Raw genomic sequence first — 20,423 nt, forward strand, 5'->3', positions numbered from 1 at the left:
CTGAAACATGTCTGTCTTTTCTTATTCCTCCTCCGTTTTCCTTTGAAGAAAAGGAGCTAAACTGCTGGGTGTGTGGCACAAAGCGCGCGAGTCAGCTGTCAGGTGGCCGAGCGTCAGTCACACCCCACCCGAGAGCAGCAGGGACAGGCCGCTGTCTGGGAAGTCACGGGACCTGCGCTGGGCTCGCTTTCCCGCCTAGGTCCTCTGCTCCCTCTGGGAGATGTGAGCTTTAATGGAGTGTAGGCGTGGCATCTGGGGCCACCCATCAGTTTTTGTCTGAATGTCCTGTCTCTCCCTCCTCGGGGATACCAGCTTCGCGAGTTCTGCTACTCCTGCTTACTCTCCAAATTGCGGTGTTTATCGGACCATGTTACTGACACTTAAAATTTGGAAGGCAGTCCAGTGCTTAGACGAAACGTGCAACTCCAGGTTCCAGAGAATTCAGCTCTGACTCTAACCTCTGGGGAGTTTCAGAACGGCTCTCATTCAGTTCTTACCTCTCCAGAGGACATGTGGTTCCTGTTCCTCCCAAGTCCAACTCACGTTCCATGGTCTGCTCCAATTTACACCACTGAATTCTTTATTAGTCACGTTATCTTAGACTGTTTTGAAACTGAGGCAGCCATTTCAAGCATTCTCTAGTGTTTCACTTACTCTTTCACACAGTGCTTCACTTCTGGCTTGGTTAATTTATCAGAAAAGAGCAAACGTCTTTGGGAGTGGGAGAGGACCATTCTACTTACCTTGCTCGCTAAGCCTTTCCTTGTGGATGTTGGCTGTCTTAAAGCAGCCTTCCTGTGTCCCAGCAGTTTCACCTCTAGAATCTCTGCATTGAGCCTGAAAGTTCTCCTAGTTAACACGGATACATATTTTGGCCCATTCTGCATTTCCTGTGCATTCCTTTTTTTGCTTGGTTTTACATTTGGAGCAGTTTTTAATTAAGGTCCTTAGCTCTCCCCACGCCCTAGCCTCATAAATCAGAGTTGAGTCTTAAGTACCTGAGTTCAAAATGCTATCCCAGACTGAGCCACAGTTCCCCGTCTTAGACTGGTACCCTCAAATACAAGACTGAAGCTGAATTGGGGATTTGACTTTACAGAGAGAAGACTCTCTGAAAGTCTGCGCCCCAAGGGAAGTTGCTCGACGCATTCCCTCCTTAGCAAGCGCTGGCTTAAAACCTGGGAGGAGGATCCCAGCAGGTCAGTAGGAGACAATGGCTTTGGGGTCAAACAAAAAATTTGAATATGATTATTAAACTCATTGCCAAGCCCAAGATGTTTTCCTGAAAACTAGTTTCTTAACTAAGCCCGTCCTGCCTTGCCTGCCATTCTGACTCACTGACCCCAAGCTTTAAAATGCTGAGTAGTGAAATATTTAGCAGTAATTGTCTTGTCAAGCACAGGCCTTCTCTACAACCTCGTCCATCTCATCTCTGGTGCTACCTGAGTTGGACAGAAGGGTCACCCACGCTGCTGGGAAAGCCAGTCTGCTCACAGCAGCAGCCGGCTTCAGTCCCGCTCTCCAGGCCTAGATGAAAGAAGCGACTTACTGCTGCAGCTCACCACTGTCCAGTCTCCTTTCTCGCATACTGTACACAGGTAGTATTTTCAATGTGAATCCAAAGCTTGTCTGGTTCTCTGAAAACAATTTTTGTTTTCCTTTTAGGTCCTTACATTGTGATAATGCTGTATTTAAAGAGAATATTTAAATGTAATAATAAAGAAATATTCAAAGGAATGGTGGGTTATCCTTTATCTTGGCAGGTCGCAGTACAGTTACTTGTTAAGAGAAAGGGTGTTCTTCCAGCACTGTGTATAGAGCAAATTAGGTCAGTTAGGGATTAATGGGAAACAGGATGTTTTGTGGTAGGAAAACAACATTCTGTCAGAGCATCAAGAGCTTGACTTGATCACGTAGATGCCCGCTGCACTGCTCAGCGGAAGCAGGCCTGGCTCCTTCTCTCTTCTCAGTCTGAAGTCTCTACTCGGGCCCATTGCATCTTTTTTCCTAGATAACCATCTTAAAATCCAGCAAGAGGATCGACTTCAAATCGCGCACTTCCTAACTTCCACCCCCTTCAGAAGACACTATTCCAGAGTTCTCTCCCCATTAGTAAGGCTATGTCAGTCTCGTAAAAGGAGACTTAGCAAAGCGATTATAGAGTATAAGTCATTTGCAGCTACTGGTTTCAAGCAGTCTTTACTTGGGATTAAAAACTGTGCTTCATGCATTTACAGTAAGTTACTACAAGCCACAAATGTACACATACACAAACTAACCCAACTTACTGCCTTGAGGCAGACCTCTCCTGGTCTCCCAGGCTGGGCAGCAGGTACCTCACATGTTTGACCCAAGGCTTAAAGAAGGCAGCTACCTCTGGTTACAGCTGTATTGCTGCAATGCAGTGAGGGTAGCCACGTTTAGATCCAGAGAGGCTGTAGCACAGCCCAGAAATTAAGACAAGGGGGTGTTGGATGGAAAGGAGTCAAAGAAGCAATTGTTTCTTTTTATCTACTAAAGTTAACATAGCTATGGGGGGTGAGGGAGAGGTTGTAGGGGGCAAGGAACAGAAGTGTTCAAAGGACTTGGAAAGGGGACGGTGTGGTTAGTCCAAGGAGCGGACAAAAAAAAACCAGTTTTGGTCGTGTCAGGAGGATTGGGGAAGCACTGAAACATGCACGGGTCAAAGGACCCAGTTCAGAGCTGCTCCCGACCCGAGCCAGAAACCGCCTTTCACAGAAACAGCTGTACAGAGTACGCAGCGGACGAGGCCTAACCAATGCGGCGCCCACCGCGGCGGGAGCCTGGGGCCTGAACTGAGAACATCACAGAGCCCAGGGAGGTTGCTGCCCGCGGCAGCTAGTTCCGCGGGAGCTGGGGTGACACCTCACCTGGGCCACCCCTGGTAAGAGGGTTTGTTTCTGTTCAGCTTCCACACTGGGAAGCCTGTGCACCTGCTCCCCTCCCACACGCCTGGCAGTACACACAGACTCGCTGGCAAGTGCTGCTTGGTCCCGCGCTGCTGTGCTGTGTGACCGCAGGACAGTGGCATCTCCACGCTCACTCAGCGCCTCGTCCCCAGGTAGTTGGTGGAAAGCAGGACCACGTTGTGCAGCAGGAGGGACAGCTCTGCTTCTGAAGACACCACCAGTGTTAACGCGTCGGCCAGGGCACAGTCCGCCTTCCAACCGCCTCGGTGTCCTGGGCTCGACCCCAGAGGCGGAAGCCGGGGCAGGGAGGCGTGACGCTGGAGGCGGGACCCTGCTGCCCAGCCCCAGCACTCCTGCTTTCCCTTCCTTCCACCACAGGCTCGTATCTACTCATCTACATCACTCAAGTGATGGCAGGAGAAAATAAAGAGATGGTAATGATGGTTTCAATACCATTGTCTCCCTTGGGGTTCTTCTGGCAGAGTTGATGCTCCCGGGGCATTTCTCAGCTCCCAGGAGATTAGTAAGGTTATCCTGATATCCAAGGGCTCAGGAAACATCAACATCTAGCCAACCGTGGTCTCCAGACAGGAGATCCACAGGCCTCGGACTCACTCTTGGATACCTTTTTATGTAGCCAAATGAGGGTCTCTGGTCTGAACTGGAATTCAGACTGGTGCTGCTCAGCTGTTCCCTTACCCTACCGACATGCGGAATGTCTGAAGACCCTTCTGGTGCCAGGAAAGGGTCCCACTGGCATCTAGATGGTAGAGGCCTGGAATACTGCTCAGCCTGTGTTCCTGTGATGCGCAGGATCATCTCCCACCCTGAGCATCAGTAGTGCTGGGGTGGAGAAACCGCTCTACTCTCCACGCACTCCCCTGCTCCACAGTCACCACTACTCCATCTTACACAGTCTACTTCCACACCTGCCTACCCACTGCACCCAACGCCCAAACAATCTTAGAATAACTTGCAATAGTGACTTGGGTTTAGCTGCTTTAACTAGGAATCTGTCTTACCTTTCAAGCTACAGGAAATCTGCAGCCATTCTCCCAGCCAGGTTCGACACCGCTCTTCAGCAACATGGGTGGAATTCAGGCCACGGAGATAACAAGCCTGTGCACTCAGAGGAAAGAGGGCTTCAGTAGTCACAGAGAGTATGCCAAGGAAGGGGAAACCCACGAGGAATCCAAACCCTTTAGATAAGCCACAATTCCGCCCTCAGGCAACTTTCACTATCATAATTTGAACTGTGACGGACAAGAAGCAAGCCAAGAGCCCTGGGTGATATAAACACTGGCGCAAAGTGTATCCTTGGTTACTTGAAGCGCCAGTTGAAGAGAAACACAAGTCAAGTTACTGTGGGCAGTTCCTCCCCACTCGCTGAGGATAAAAGACAGGCCCCATTCTGGAGGAGAGGACAGAGAGGTAGGTGTTGCTATGGTGAGCTGACACGTGGCCCTCTGTAAGCTCCCAGGCCCCTGTCAGCTCAGCGGCTCACTGCGTCCACCGCTTACCGATTTCACTTCCTGAGCCGTCAGCTGGCCAATCCCTAGCTTTGCCAAAGCCTTGTCCAGTTGGTGAATCACAGTGGTGTGAGTCTTTAAACGGTGTCGCAATAAGAGAGGAGGCAGGTAAGGTGTGAGCAGCATGGCTCGACTCAAGGCTTTCTGGGACACAATAACATAGGGGGAAATCAGCAAGCAAAGACCTGAGGCAGAGAGGGGCGGTGGGGAAGCCTCTCGGCACTCACCATCTGCAGAGTCTCCAGCTGCATCATGCCCAGAGGATGGTCTGAGAAACACTTTCTCAGAGCCAGGATGTCATGGATTGCTGGGTGGGTACCACGCTGAATCTGGGGGCAAGGAAAAGGCAGATGTTAGGAGGCTCCTGCTCACCCTCTGACCTCGTTTTAGTGTGAACTGGATCTAAGAAGGTCGCCAGTTACGGAGATACCTTGGCGCACAGCTCCTTCATATGCCACTGGAGCCCCGCATCAGAGATGAGAGGAGCGACCCTTTCTAAGTGTTTAAGGATGTCTGTGTGGGACTGCTTCCGGAGACCGTGATAGATGTCTAAGAAATCAATCCGTTGCTTCGGGGTCCAGAAATATTGGGTCAGGAGTTGCCTAGGAAACAAGTACCTGCAAGGAAAAAGAATCAGTCACTCGCTGACACTGGCACCTTTCAGAGTGACCAGAAAGCGACGGGTGTGGAGACTAGACTTTCCCGCTTCAGCTTTCTTTTCATAACTGAGTCTCAGGGCAAGGCTTCAAGGGCCCACACCAACAACAGACTGAAGCGGGGAGGGAGGAAGAAGAGGGCGGCGGCTCAGCGCTAAGCAACCTGGTAAGTGTGAACTGAAGCGTGTGAAGGGCACATTTTGGACAGAGTTGCCAACAGAGCTAAACTCCGCGTGCCGTGGTGACAACCGCAGACCTCTGCATGGCCACACGTCTCTGGAGCTTGTCTTAGGAAGAAGTGAGAGCTGTGTTCCCCTTCAAAGCCCAGGTAAGCAGCTCTCCTGCCTGCCTGTGACTCGGCAGGGCGGGTGGAGCTTTCACAACCTGTCCCTGTGTGGGGCAGCTCTTCCTTTAATTTCCCTCCCTTTTTATTAATAAACCTGCCTTTTTGAATATAAGAAATAGAAAGACGGGTGGCCAATTCAACCAACAATATAACAATATAAAAACTTTGTGACTTCCAAGTTAGGCAACAAAAGGCCACAAGGGTTCTTGTTTGCCGGAATACTCACCTGTTGGAGTCACGTAAGAAGTCCCTCTACCCTGAAGCAAACGTACTAAGAATCTACATAGAGACACTTTGGTTGATGCTTGTCTTCCAGTCCCTCCTGCTGAGGCACCGGATGTAAGTGACTTCAGACATCCCCCTTCCCCGCCCAGGTTAGTCCATCCCCAGCTAAATGTCACTGAGGACCTTCCTTCAGTCAAATAAGAAAAATCAGTCACTCACCTGAGCTCTCCCCAAATCCCACCAAATCATAAAACATAGAAGTTGTTAACACAGCAATATCTTACTGGAACAGGCAAATTCAGTTTAAAAGTGTCACCTTTGGATATGAAAGCCTTACAGGCTTATGTGCCCAAAGAAGAAATGCATTTTTTCCTGAAGAAAAAAATGTGCCCTATGATGGAAGACGTCATTATCTTTATCACACATACAGAGCAATAGGGGAAGAAATAGGGGAAGCCTAGGTCACGCCCATCGACAGCTGTCCCAGGAGTGCTGGAGGTCGATGAGGGCTCTGCTGAAGCTTGGGCTAGTGGGAGGTTGCAATAGGAAGTTTGATAACTTCTGCCTAGCCTCTCAAGGGAAAGTCCTGCCCAATATAATATAGGAACACCCCACATAGCTTTGATCTCACAGGATACAAAAGTTTGTACTCACATTAGTAAGAAGACCAGGTAGTTGGCAAAGGGTGGGACGGAAATAATACCTAGGAAAAGACACTTGGTGATGTCTCGTCGGAACTAAATAGAAATAAACAAAGACAGTTTTAATGTAGGTAAGTTCTTAAAATATGGACAATACTTCCAGCCCACTGTACAGAAAATTCTAATACAGCCCAGAAAGGATCCAAGTTATATCTCCTGACATCTTGATGTTAAGTTCCTTGAGGCGAGCAACCCAAATTTATTCGCTTTTGTATCCCAAACAATGAATAGCACAGGGCCTCACGCGCAGCCTATCAAGCTCCTCCATAGGTTCTTGCTGATCTGCAGGTTTGGTCCTAAATTCTTATCTCTGCTCCAAAACTACCCATCAGTCACCACCAAACACTACTCTGCTGCTGCCCACTGGGTCCTGAGGGTGTTTATAAGCCCAGAAACAAGTTAGATTTTAGTGTTATTTGGAATGTGTGCCAGGAAGTCCATGCAGAACTCTGAAGTGGAGGACTCTAAATGAATCCAACCCTGACAATCTGAAGTTCTTATTTCTCTAGTGCTTTTATCTCATACAAAGGGCAATAGCTTCATGAGTGTGAACAAGAGAGGAAAGAAAAAAACTTGAAAACTTGGTTAACTTTAATTACTTTAATTACCTCACCGTGAACTTCTGATATCTGCCCCTGGCCCATACCTGTCTCAAATGCTCCATCTCCCGGTATGAAAGTTGATGAAACTTTATATTGTGCTTCGACATATTTGCCTTTATTCTTCTAGCTTTTTTGGCATCAGCCCATAACATCTGCAATCCTGCCTCATTAAAGTAGAGGACATAGTGTGCTGTTATCCCAGTTTGAATCTTCCTACTCCATGTTCTCTCTCTCTCTCTTCACACACACACGCACACACACACACACCCCTCCCCAACACTAATCTAAATTGAAAGTTTAAACTAGATGACTGGAAACTCTTGTGAGAACACTGTGTCTCTTTTCTCATCCCTTTCTCCTCATCCAGCCATGCCAGCCTTCTGAAATCGACTGTGCAGTCTCCTCAACTAGGTCACTACTCTCTCTCTTTTTAAAATGAACAGTCAAAGTTTCTTGACCTTGAGAGTATTGCTCAATGAATGATACGCATTTCTCAATCAGATATTAACTTACCTTGTCTCTAGAGTACTTTTATAACTATTTAAGTCAATGTACTTGTATGACTGGAGTTTTAATTTTCTATTTATGATAACCCTTACATTTAACTAGGACTTTCGTTTTTGCAAATGCTTTTATACTTATCACTAAGATGATATAAAGTCGCTGAAGTCTTAAAAGTAATGCAAAAGAAGGGAAGTGTGTGACCGGCAGCCATGCTATTATAATTGCTGACGTGAGTTCAGTACAAGGAACTTCGCTGTACCATTCTAATTCTGTGTATATTTAAAATTTTTCACAAGGCTTAAAAACAAACCAACCAAGATGCTTTAAAACCCTTTCTTATCTGATCCTCCTTATCATTCTAGGTGCAAACCAAGCAACAACTTGTATCTCTAATTTTAAACACATAAAGATCAGCAATTTTGCAAGTTCACAAGGCTGGTAATAACCATGATGTACTTTAATGTAACTGGAGTCAGAGTATAACAATAGTTATAAGTACACTAATTGATTCATAAAGCAGGCCCTAAGGACATGTATTGATTTATCTAACCTTCACAACCAGGTAGGTCCATAGGTAGGTTCCTATTTCTATCTCCATGGGACAGATGAGAAAACCAAGGGTCACAGGGTTCAAGTAACTTGTCAATCATAGTCAGTGACGTGGACACTATACCATCTCCTAGTAACCAGCAGATATGTGATATGAACCCAAACATGCAAAAACCAAGTATACGAGTGCCATTTCCAAACACAACCTTGGACACATTTGGGCCAAGCCAGCCAGTATCCAGCACAGCGCTGTGCAGCCAGAGATTCCTGCCCTTGTGCCCAAGAAAGACTAGTCTACCCTGACTAGTCAGGTGAATGGCTATGAGATACCTCTGTAATTACTGTTATTGCAAACTTTCTCAGAACACTTCTCTCACATCCTTATGATGTAGGAACATGTAAGAATTCATTTACTACTCAAGCATTCAAGAAACAACATCCAGAGTCACCGCCCCATACAGACCTGCAAACCTTCTAACTCTCTGACATTGCCCAAAACTGATTCCAGGGATTCCTATTTTACTTTTATTTTTACCTTTCATGAAGGTTGTGTACAGTACATAGAAGCGGGGGAAGTTGTGGCTCAAGAACTGATGGTATCTCCCATTTATCGCTTTTGTTTTGGTCACCACATAAGAAATCAAGCTCTTCACATCTGCCTTTGGAGAAAGGTGAAGCTGTGAAGACCTACAAGGAACACATCAAAGAGACTATCTGGGAATCAGTCCTGCAAGCTCCCTAATACAAGGCAGGCCTTAGTGTCTGCTAAGACCTGAAACTTCTGAGATCCAGGAAAGATCTTGGACCAAGGAAATAACCAACAGGACTGAGAAAAAGAGGTCAGGCAACACGGAGATCAGGCAGGAAGGGATGCCAGACGGTGGTAGGAATCTGCAGAGCACAAGGTAGGAGACCAGAGCGACAGGCTCAGAGCAGCAGGACAGAGGTGGGATCAAGGGGAGGAGCAGGTAAAACCTGTGACGCGCGGGGAGGCTGACAGGTGAACGCTGGTTTCGCGGGAAATTCAATATGGGGCACTGAGAATTGAGAGGGTCAGGAAGCCAGGTCACCGGCAGGGATCCGGGTGCGATTTCTGAGCAGAATAAAAATCCCGAGGCCGGGGCGTGGAACCCTGAAAATCAAGACACCGCATGCAAGCAAGAGAAGGCAGAGGCAGCGTGCTCGCACGGCAGACACTGGAAGGGGCTAAGTCAAAAACGCTTTTCTCGCTCCAGGTCCCTCACCGAGGGGCTCCCCAGGCCAGGCCGCAGCGGCTGAGTTGCAGCCTGCGTGTGACATAAGGTCCACGGGTGAGCGCCGAACCCCACAGAACAGCCGGAGCCCAGCACACCCTGGACAGCGCCATCTTCACAGCGAGGGCGTGGACGGCAGCCCAGGTTGTCTTCCGGTCCAGGGTCCCGGGTCGTCCCAGGGCGCATGCGCCTCGGCCGGCCGCTGATTGGCGCCCCCAGGGCGCGGAGCGGCCGCCGGGGCCCAGAGCGCCGGGCGGGCCGGGCTTGGCGCGTTCGTCCCTCCCTGCTCTGCGGACGCCGGAAAGCGGTTCTCCCTGAGGGAGCGAGGACGTCCGCCAGGACCCGACTGCGAATGTGAGGACGTCCTCTCCTTGAGCAGCCAGTGACCCCTCGCGGTCCCCCGGGGCTTCTGGGCTTCCTGGCGCCGCCCCCGCCTTGTCCTTCCCGGCCTCGGGGCCCTTGCCCTGCCGCGGTCGCGGCCGTTCGCCCCTGCGCCCACAGCGCCCCCTGGGGGTGGGCGGACCCGCCGCGCCCTCTGGTGGAGGCGAGCGGGCTGGTCTGGGGCAGGAGTCGCGGTCCTGGGTGGACCCTGCGCGAAGCGAGCTGCGGCCTCCTCCCTTTATGGGCTTTGTCCAAAGCGGGTTAGTGGGGGGAGGTTCCTTAGGCGCCTCCTGAGGAAGCCGGGTCTCTTGTTTTTGAGATGTATTTATGCATGTATGCATGGGAGAACTGGGGTACAGGCCAGAAATGCGGGGCGGGGGTGGGGGGTGCAAAGCGGGAGGGATGAGAAGACTCACCAGAGACAGCACAGCAGGCAGGTGCACTGAGACAGTGCTGAAGGGAGCAGCGGGCGGGTCAGGAGAGGTCTGCTCCGCTGTGGGGGTCACTCCCTGCCCGGGATTGAACTGTGCTGCAGCTGACGCCTGCCTCATGGTGCTGCGCTTTAACCTGTTATGCCACTAGGGAGGGCCCTGACCCTGTTTCTTGCCTATTCCCTCTCATGAACGGGGTGAGGGCTGGGACTGCTCATCTGCCCAATGTCAGGCTGGGTATGACCCCTGGCTCCCCTCCCCAAGCTACTCCACTTTCATCTGGCGCCCAAGGAGCTCAGGTGGAGACATCACTCAATGGGACAAGGCCTTGAGACCCCAGTTCTGTAACAAAGGTCTGGGCTCCACGCCACCTTTCCCCCAAAATGATGCTCTGACCATATAAATCCAGAATTTCAAAAAGATGCAATTAAATCATTGTTACTGATGAGATGCTACTACCTAACTTTGTCATTCTAATGTAGTAGGTAATCATTGTATATCCAGGCACATAATTAATAGTTTAAATACAAACTAGTTTAATTAGCAAGTGAGACACCCTGGTTACAGTAGCCATGAAAATGCCCTACTCAATTCCAGATGTCATATTAAGTCACCAGAGCTTTGGCACTGGTGGCATATTTTGCATTCAAACACTATATTATCTATCTATGGGGTCTTCCTGCAGTGACCCTCCCTCTCTACCAAGCTGACATGAATAAATGAGCATTTTCATACTCCCTTTCTTCAAATATGAATTTACATTTTGATTTCAGTATAGTTTGTGAGTACTCATGCATAACCACTCTTAATGCTTTGCATTACTATTTTCAAGCAATAAACAGATTACTATTGTTGTCTCAAAGTAAGATTTAACAACTCTGGAACCCCGTTGGTATTGTGAGAAAAGTCGCTTTCTCATTAAACACTTCATTAATCTATTTTCAGTGTTGTGCTTATATTCAGGGAATGAAAATTTTCCAGTAGCTGTTTAGAAATACCCTTTCATTGTGTATTCATCATGAAGGATGAGTTTTCTATGCTGGCTGTCCTCACTTTTCCTGACCTTCATGAAACATGTTCGATCCATCTGTTGGGATATTTACTTAGTGGAATAAAATAGTCGGATTTTTTCCTTGTCTGTTTCCAAAGAGCACAGTGTTGGCCAAAATGTGAATACTTGTTGGTGGCACTAGATCTTGGGCCTCATGTTAAGTACAAATGACAATTTAAGTACTTGTGTGGATGGAGAAGAGTGTATAACAGAACACGGGGACAATAGCTGGAATGCAGAAGGACATCACCACCGCACATTCTTAGTTGCAGACACCGTGTCTTTTCAGGGAGGACTTCCCCCAGGTGGGAGACTCACCGAGGAAGCCTGAGTCACCGCAGTTAGGACTTCAGCAAAGTCTGGTCACCATTACAGAACCCAGGCCAGGGCCAGCGGCGTCTGAGGCCACAGGTTTACTTAACACTAATGTCCACTGCGGGTTCTTGTGTTTCTACAGTGTCAGGCCAGAGTAGCAGGAGCCCTTCTGGACTCAGGCCTCTCACCCCCAACACACCACCATCAAGGGAAGGGGCCCCTTAGGAGTTTACGTTGGCATTCCAGAAATACTTTCAAGAAGCATAAGAAATGATACATATTCAATGTTAAAACATTTATGTTTGTGGTAAAATAGCCAGATTTTCATATGAATAAGGTGCAGAGTGGTAAACCAACCTAAGTAGCATGTTACTTAATAGAGTTAAATAACAACATGACTGCCTCCTCTGATGTAATTCTGCCTTTACTAAAAATTAGCTTATGGAAGTCTTGATACTTTACTCTATTTGGGGAAAGATATGTTCACAAGTGACGAATAAAATGTCACCTTTATCAGGATCATAGAAAAGTTCTGTGGTCCCCCCATTACTAACTCCTAATTTTCATGTTGTTTTGACATAATATAGATTATTTTCTGCTGTTAGCTAGAAAGTTAAAAGTCAAAAAATCATGTGCTAGGTTTGAAAAGATATCACAAAAGATATTTTTGAGCTGACTATGCTAGATGGTTTTGAAATAAATGTCCTAAACAATTGACATTTACTACCAAGACTATGAGAAGTCTATCTGATACCTCTGCAGCAAACATTTGCCACAGATTGAAAATAATTTCTTCATAAGAACTAGTTTTCAGAAGGCTTCTTGTCTTTATGTAGCTTCATTTTTTGGGCATATTGCAGAATCGAGGTCTGATGTAATCCTTATACATAGAATAGAGAACACCTAGAAACAAAAAGATGTGTATTAGTAGAGTATCCATGGGAAGGAAACGAACACTGAATTTCTTCCCCATGTATTTACCCAGAGGTGGATGAAGGGGTTTTAAGCCCTCTGTGGAAAATGAGCATTTTTTGTCTATACTAGTGATGAGTGATTTTTTCATTGTTTTTATTTGAAGTTAAATGTAGATTGGATAGGGGTAGGTGGATACTTGGTTGACAAGGGGTGGATGGTGACGGGTTTGTGTTATGTCAGTGTTGTTTAGCATTAACTATAACTGCAGGGTTCCTTTCCTTTTTTATTCCATGAATTGTTGCATAAGAAGCATTTTGCCTAAGATTCAGAGGATAATTGAAGCCTAGACCACCCTTATATATTCATGGAAGACGCTGTTGTACGTTTTTGCTGATCTGCTGGCCCAGCACTCCATTAACAATCTATGCCTCTCTGTGCCTTTTGTTTTTTCCTCTGCTTAGAAGCCTGATCTCCTTCCTCCACGTTCTTGGCTCACAGTGGTGAATAAAATATGACAAAACTTAGAGAAGCCACTCCAGACTTTTAGCCCCAGTAAAAAAGCCCCTCCTTCAGGCTTGTTGACAGCCTGTGCTCTTGGTCACAACACTGATGACTTTCTACTGTCTCCTGTTCTGGTCTGTTCCCACAGTGAGGGTTACTGAGTCTTTATTTCTCTAGACCAGCACAATGTCTTGCACATAGTAAGTGCTCACTAAGGATTGCTAAATGATGAAAATGATGCCTATAACTTTATAGTAATTTGTTTTGTCATATTTTATTCAAGACTTGTACATCACAGCTCATGGCAGTAAGATAATTTACATGTAACTCCCTTAGGCACGTCACACACCCACCATTCTATAACCCTAGAACTGTCTCAGGTTGATTCTATTCTGCGCAGCATGAATGGGAGCCGTGGACCCTGAGGATGTTCTCATTCGTGCAATTTTAGGTAATTTAGGTCCCAAAGTGGACTTCCTTTTAGAACTGTCTGATTTAATTGTTGATATTACCTGAATTCAGCAGATAATTTTATAACTATGCTTTGGATTAGGCTGCATATGTTTCTGCTTAATTTATAGACTGATAAATATTTTATCTGTGGTTCAAGCAGGCTGCAAACTATGACTGTCATAGGGTAGGAACTGTTGACCACTCCTTTTACTGTTGAGAATTAAGAAACCCTAATCCTCATTCTCTGGAGACTTTTGTTTGTTTTCTTCAACGCTTACAATCCTCTAAGAATTAAGCCCATGTTGGGGGGCAACCTCAACCAAGTGAAGTCTTTCTTACCTTTCTTCCTCCACTATTTTACCTTTACTCAATTCTCAGCTTCTGATATGAATAAATGAAATAAAAATTCTGTCTAGGACATGGGCCCTCCCTGGTGGCACAACAGGTTAAAGCACAGCACTGTGAAGCTATCTGCAGCCACTGCAGCATGGAGTTTGATCCCCAGCCAGGGAGATGACCCACATTGTGCAGCTGACTTCTGATCCGCCCGCTGCTCCCCTCAGCAGTGTATTTCCGTAGATCTGCCTGCTCTGCTCCCCGCTCTGTCTGGTAAATCTTCTCTCCCCCTGTACCTCTGGCCTGTGCCCCAGTTCCTGTATGCATACATAAACAAAACTTAAAAAAAAAATTCTGTCTAGGACAGCTGAACACAAAGAGTACTTCATTTTTTATTTTATTTTTTTTTTACAAAATGTACTTTAAAGACATTACCTAGAGTCACCGCTCCTACAACAAATCCTTGGGCAGCAACTCTCATGTGAATAAGATGAATGGACATTTTCCGATCTCTTCTGTGTTTTAACTTGTAAAGACCATAGGACACCACAGCCACAAAGCCTGCTATCCCTGTGAATTCAGAAAGTACGGGCTATTATGTAAGCGGTAGGCTAGAAACCCGAAGAGCTCAGGGTTGAGTAGAGGCTACCTAGAGGACTGGCACCGTGCAAACAGCAGGCAAGGAACCAAGCAGCCCCTTGCAAAGAACCTGTCTGGGTTTGTTTTGCCAGATTTTAAAATGAACCCTTCCTTAATCTTGATTCAAAGTTAGCAATTTCCAGAAAAACCTGAACCATCCAGGATAGTAACTTGTGTTGGGATTTGTGTGTTTCCTGAGGCGTGGTGGCGGTGCCGGCTGCTGGGCTTTTACTGGGAGCCATTTAGGTAGCCAAGGAGGGACCAGCCAGACATGCCAGCACCAGGCTTTTGTGTGGCCCCCCGCGACCGCCCCTTGTCATCAAATAAAGGCGGTGATAGAAATGAGATTCTTAATTGTAAAATGAGATATTTAATAGGATGGAAATGTGTAAGTCTATGCACAAGAAGTATGCAACTCTGGGGGAAAATGTACACGTGAATACTTCTACTTCTCCAGCTCTAAAATCTGTGATTTATTTTTTTTAAGATTAACTTTCCTGAAAATGCCTCTCTTGTTGCTAGTTAGCCTGAAAACCGGACAAAACACCTGTGGTGATGACACCAGTAAAAATGCAAAAGGAAAACTTTCCAGAATTGGATCTACACATGGGCTTCTAGTCATTATGAGTCAAGTGGAACAGAGCTTCTCAAACTCTACTGTGCAGACAGATCACTTAGGAATCTTGTTAAAATCTTTCATATTACTGATTTTCTGTCCACTTCTTTTATTTAAGAGCAGTATTTAAAAAACCAAACGAAAACAATTACTGCTGTGCCCACCAAGATCCTATGTAGTGATTTCTAAAGTAGATGATTGATCAACTGAATAAGAAAGATCTACAAAGATTTTAAATCTGTGAGAAATAATCCATGCCAAATCTAAAGTAAATTTCATTTGTGCTTTCTATATAGATTTTAGAATGTTACCTCTGTCTATATAAAAAGTTACTGCAATTTGTGACAGGAATAACATGAAAATTATAAAACAATTTGGGGGATATTGACATCTTTGCCAAAATTGATTCTTCCGGTCCATTCTTTTCTTAGCTTTTTCTAACTTTTAGTACACATCTACTGTGTATGTTTTATGAAGCTTATACCTAAGCATTTTGTTTTTCTGGAGTAACTAAAAAAAGCATTGTGTCTTTAATTAATAAAGGTTCATTGTTAGTATATAGAAGTGCAGTTGATTTTTAAGTAGGATAAGAAGTTCTGATGATCTGAATTGGCAGATGTTTGTGTCTGTGGGTGGGTGAGGATATACTTAATCTCTCAGGATCCATTTAATAAGTGGAAGTAAGAGAGTAATAATCATATTTATGTAATCTTTTATAGGATGATTAACAATGAAACTGAAATAAAATTGGCCAAAAAACCACCAAAAATCACGTAATAAGGCAATGATGACGGGTACATGAGCAAGCCCCGTATAACGCTGAAGGCTCTGTAAGTTTCCAGAGAGAAACCTGAACACTTGTGAGAAATGACATTAAGTTGAATATGTTTTCCACTCTGGGAATTTTAATTTTGTGACTATATGCCAAAGAAATAACCAGAAGACATAGAACTAGGTATATGACGCATGAAGAAAAACAAAACCACTAAATCGGCCCATAGAGGAAACACTGTCATAGCTGTGAACAAACAAACATAGGAAGTACTTAATGCACAGAAATATAGGTGAGAAATGGGAAGTGAAAGATCAAGAACCAAATAATCTATTAGCACTGAGTTCAAATACATAGAATGCCTGCACAGGACATAACAGTGATCATGACATACATAGATAATGATGGAAGATACTTAAGAAAACAAAAATGTTTTGTAAATTATCTGCATAGGACACTTCATCCTATAACAAAAATACATATTAGATACAGGTAAAGTAACAATTACTGAAACGATTCAATAATAGAATCCAAATAGTATTATTTCTTCATCTAGCAAAAAGTTGGTTCTCTTCCTTTGATCAAAACAAAGCTCTGTTTCTACTTAAATGGTTTGTTTCTTTTAATGATTAAAATCAGAACTTTTGCTGTTTTCCATATAGTGTTTCTGTAGTTGGCATATAATTGAATTTACTTGGAAGCACTTTTATCTTTTTACTTTAATCACCTTAACTGTCTCTGGAAAAATAATTTAATTTAAAATAGACACAGTGATTATCTTTGTTCATTAGAGTGATCTATTCAAGTAGTAATGATCTCTTCAATTTGTTCTTTTCTGGTTAAAAACACTAAGGTTGAATAAGTTACTATAAAGTTATATTTTAATTTATACTGGTACAGTTACAGATCTTTAAGAAATTAAGTGAATATTACTGGAAGTTGAAATATCCTTTTCTTGATATGAAATTAGTAGGTCTGCATAACACTCAGTGGAAACACCTGATAAGACACCTATTTAAAAAATTTCATGAATCAATATATTCACAAACTTAAGTAAGTCTGACTTGAGTTAATTTTAATAGTCTCACGACAAAATGAGCACAAGGAGAGACACATGGCTGCAGTAGACAACAGTAATTCTTAAGGCAAGTTAAACTTCCAAGAGAAAAGGAGAATACTTGGCCTTTAAACATAATATTGGTGCTTAGCTTTTGTCAGTTGGCTTTCATGTCGATATAGTATTGTGGAAATTATAACATACTAAGTCTATTTTGGGAAAAGCGAAAGAGGCTGAGACACCAGGTCCAGTTATGATACTGCTCTTTAAAGCTGCAGAGGTGACAGCACTGATCTTAACCCCTAGGCTGCCAGGGAGGCTCCAGTCAATTCTGTTTAGATTCGCTAAATTCTGGTAGCTTTAGATAGCTCTCTAATGCAAATAGGTTAAACAGGATGAGAATTGATGCTTCAAAATACAAATGGCGAACATTCACAAGGAAATTTACAAAATGCTGGAAATTGTGCTGAAAGTTTATGAACTTGAGCTCTTAGGAGGTTAGCTTCCATTATCTGGAAAAATTCAATGACATAAGACAGTTCAATCCTCAGAGGTATTGGCTAAGACATTTTGTGTTATTAGAGTTTCCCAGCATCTAGTCAAGGCTTATACTTACCTACAGGGACAAAGGGGGAGTCTCTAGATTTCCTGATCAGTCGGGACAACTGGCCTTCATCCTCCTCTGCTGGCCATTGGCTATCTGAAGACATTGTTTTCTCTAGTAACAGGAAAGCATAAACATGGTTGCTGTGAACCACTAAGAGAACTCCACTGACCCTCTTCCAGCTGCTTCTGATACATGTTCTTCTGTCTCCATTTGCTTGACAAGCCTGTCTGCCCAATGGGAATGAGCATCTCTCATATTTTCCATGGACTCTTCATTTTGTTAGGGAGATGGGGCAAAAGAAAAGTGACAGATTCCATGAAAGCAGAGTAAACAGGTCACACCCCTGCCCGTCATGATTTATCCCTCCTCCTTGGCTCAGCATTTGACACACCTCAGACCTCAGTACTTTCACTGCAGAGAGGAAGAACAATTTGTTTCCCGAAATGGCACTGAAAAGAGCGACAGCAGAGCCGCCACTGGCAAAAACACAGGTGCAGGGAGAATGGTCACCCCAGCTCTGCAAAATCTGGGTATACAAGATGCCAAGATTACTTACCAAACACCACCCATGTGCCAGGGGCTGTGCGAGACAGCCCAGACAGCTCGTGTCTACACAGGGCAATGAGGAAACTCACTTGAGCAACTACAACCACGACGTGCCGTGAAACCCACACAGCCCGCCACTCCACCCCAACATTCAGATGCGATGACTTCATCCAAGAACGAGCATCATTGGCAAATGTAAATTGGTAAGTGCAAATCAATAGTGTGACCTAGCACAATACCTTTACTCACCCTACAGATGCTGTCTGTCTCCTTACGTTCCTTGAGCAGGAAGCCGAGATCAGAACAGACGCTGCAAGGTCAGACACATTTATGTGCTATTTTCAACTAATTGATAATGGGAAAGCTCAGAAACACCCCCTTAGGGAGTGGCCTGCTGGCATTGGCCAAGGTTCCCACAGTCATGGCTGGAAACTGGCCAGTAGCAGCACCTGGCACGAACTTTTGGCTTTCCACCACATTAAGGAAACCCTGAAGCCTTGTGAAGGTTTTTCCTCCTTAATTCTTCACGGGCATTCCTAACTTCCCTCTCAGGCTGTTGAGCCCTCCTGCTTGATTCCAGGATTCCAAATTGAGAGGAAAGTTGACACAAAAAACTGTGTATAAGGGGCTGGGGTGGGAGTCGCCATCTGCAGCCCAGATTATAATTCCTTAGGAAGATGAGCTTTCCGGTGTCACAACTGGATCCTGGGTTGAGGTGCAGGACGTCAGCCCCATGATAAAAATGGGTATATTAGTGAGGGATTTACTAAATAGTGGAAATAACCTGAAAGTGAAAGGGGACTAAGCTGGCACTGGGGACACCAGCTGAGGCTCCAGGAGCTAGTGTGCCCACGAAGGATAGACAGATGTGATGGCCTTAACCCAAGCCAATCTGAGAAAGTGCAGGCTAGCAGGGGAAGGTGCCAGGCCCCAGCTTTGCCAAATCCAGGTCCAGTTGGTGAAACACTGCAATGCGAGTCTTTAAATGGTGTCTCAACAAGGGAGGGAGGCAGGTGAGGTGTGAGCAGCATGGCTGAACTCAAGGCTTTGGGACACAATAGAGGGGGAAATCAACGAAGACCTATGGCAAAGTGGGGCTGTGGAAAAAAGGAAGTCTCCTAAGTGCTCACCATCTGCAAACTCTCCAGTTACATCATGCCCAGAGGATGGTTAGAGAAACACCATCCAACAGTAGTTGCCTAGGAAACAGGTACCTGAGAGGAAAGAGTAAGAGTCACTTGCTGAAACGCATCTTTCAAAGTCTGAAGATGAGAATTCCCAACCTCAGCTTCCCTTTATAACTAAGTCTTAGACCAGTGCTCAAGATACCATATCAAGCAACGTAACTGAGGTTATGAGAAAAGAAGAATCAGGGTAATGGCTTAGTACAGTGCAATCTGGTAAGTTTGAAAAGTGTGAAGGACACATTTTGGACAGAGTTGCCAACAGCTGAACACTGTCGTTGTGAAAACCTCAAATTCTTGCACAGCTCTTGTGTGAATATAAAGGGGAACCGCACATCCGTTTTCCAAACTTAAACCAAGTCTGATGATTGACTGAAAAAATGGGCACAAATCTCTGGAACTTGTCTTAGGGAGAAATGAGATCTATGTGATTTCGTTTTTGGAATTTGGGGTCCCGGGGTTCACCCTGGAAAAGGTTTCACCAGAGCTTCCCTTTCAGTGGTGCTCAGCAAGTTTCCCACACAAGTTTTCCCACGAGACAGAGTCTCAGTTATATATGGAGAGCAGGCTTATTAGGAGCAGGGACAGACAGAGATGGTCTTGCATAGACAGGCGAGCAGGCAGGAAGAGCTGTCCCGCATAGCTGCAGGCAGGTGGCCTCTGCTGAGGAAGATCAGTGCAGAGAAGCCCCAGCATGGTACTGGTCAGGAGCAGGCAGGAGGCTGCTGCTCATGAGAGAGTAGGTAGAAAGTAGGTAGAAAGAAGCACCTGCATAGTCACAGGTGGGCAGAGGACAGCTGCCCCGTGCTGGTATAGAGGCTGCCCTGATAGAGTGCTTTTCTCATTGGGAGGGGCGTACTCCTTTGTGGAGTGGCCTGTTTGCTGCTGATTTTGGATAACTGCAGAAGCTCACAATGGCCCAGTCTGTATCTTTACACTCAGGTCTGTGCTTCCGATACTCCCTACAGCAGTGTGATACAGGGGTCTCTATGACTGGTTAATTAACGGTCATGTTAATTCCTTCTGCCCCCACTACCTTGCATGAGTCTATTCTTTTCCATTCTTCATACCCCTTTGAAATTTAGAGATCAGCTCTCCTGCCCCCCCTGGGACTCAGCAGGTGCATCTTTTTTTCTTTTAAGGATTTATTTATGCCTACAGAACTGGGGTACAGGCCAAAGGTGCAGGGAGTGAGAGGAGTCACCAGAGTGGGGAGCAGAACAGGCAAGTTGATTTAAATACACTGCTGGGGTGAGCAGCAGGAAAGTCTGCTGCACCGTGTAGGTCACCCCCTGGCCAGGGATCAAACTTGTGCTGCAGTGGC

General features: G+C 45.5%; 2 protein-coding genes across 5 annotated transcripts; both read right to left on the bottom strand.

The window, feature by feature from the left end:
- Positions 1–1,733: 1,733 nt before the first annotated feature.
- On the bottom strand, positions 1,734–10,113 carry LETMD1 (LETM1 domain containing 1). 4 transcript variants are annotated; one of them, XM_012732487.1, is made up of 9 exons: positions 10,093–10,113; positions 8,578–8,729; positions 7,034–7,149; positions 6,341–6,423; positions 4,890–5,076; positions 4,687–4,788; positions 4,451–4,603; positions 3,953–4,049; positions 1,734–3,135 (listed from the first exon to the last, which is right to left on the bottom strand). In XM_012732487.1, exons 2-9 carry the CDS (start codon positions 8,582–8,584, stop codon positions 3,065–3,067), a joined length of 816 nt encoding a protein of 271 aa, XP_012587941.1. In that variant the 5' UTR covers positions 8,585–8,729; positions 10,093–10,113; the 3' UTR covers positions 1,734–3,064. The 4 variants fall into 4 exon arrangements, with proteins under 4 accessions (XP_012587941.1, XP_012587940.1, XP_004692803.1 ...); XM_012732486.1 differs by lacking the exon at positions 10,093–10,113 and adding an exon at positions 9,287–9,420 and having other exon boundaries at positions 4,451–4,534; XM_004692746.2 differs by lacking the exon at positions 10,093–10,113 and adding an exon at positions 9,287–9,420.
- Positions 10,114–11,897: 1,784 nt separating this feature from the next.
- HIGD1C (HIG1 hypoxia inducible domain family, member 1C) lies at positions 11,898–18,230 on the bottom strand. The gene is made up of 4 exons (XM_004692747.2): positions 18,165–18,230; positions 17,379–17,480; positions 14,114–14,248; positions 11,898–12,376 (listed from the first exon to the last, which is right to left on the bottom strand). Exons 2-4 carry the CDS (start codon positions 17,470–17,472, stop codon positions 12,312–12,314), a joined length of 294 nt encoding a protein of 97 aa, XP_004692804.1. The 5' UTR covers positions 17,473–17,480; positions 18,165–18,230; the 3' UTR covers positions 11,898–12,311.
- Between the last annotated feature and the right edge of the window lie 2,193 nt (positions 18,231–20,423).

The sequence above is a fragment of the Condylura cristata genome, unplaced genomic scaffold (assembly GCF_000260355.1).
Source record: "Condylura cristata isolate star-nosed mole 26May11 unplaced genomic scaffold, ConCri1.0 scaffold00034, whole genome shotgun sequence".
Classification (NCBI taxonomy): Eukaryota; Metazoa; Chordata; class Mammalia; order Eulipotyphla; family Talpidae; genus Condylura; species Condylura cristata.

Excerpts from the sequence above, each read along its gene's own strand:
- LETMD1 (XM_004692746.2), bottom strand. The coding sequence starts at position 9,408 with ATGGCGCTGTCCAGGGTGTGCTGGGCTCCGGCTGTTCTGTGGGGTTCG. Across the intron at positions 6,424-7,033 it reads AGATGGAGCATTTGAGACAG|TTCCGACGAGACATCACCAA; the intron begins GTATGGGCCAGG and ends ATTTCTATTTAG. Across the intron at positions 5,077-6,340 it reads TACCTGGTCTTCTTACTAAT|GTACTTGTTTCCTAGGCAAC; the intron begins GTGAGTACAAAC and ends TTTTCCTTGCAG.
- HIGD1C (XM_004692747.2), bottom strand. The coding sequence starts at position 17,472 with ATGTCTTCAGATAGCCAATGGCCAGCAGAGGAGGATGAAGGCCAGTTG. Across the intron at positions 14,249-17,378 it reads CTCCCCCTTTGTCCCTGTAG|GGATAGCAGGCTTTGTGGCT; the intron begins GTAAGTATAAGC and ends CTGAATTCACAG. Across the intron at positions 12,377-14,113 it reads TGTAGGAGCGGTGACTCTAG|GTGTTCTCTATTCTATGTAT; the intron begins GTAATGTCTTTA and ends TTTTGTTTCTAG.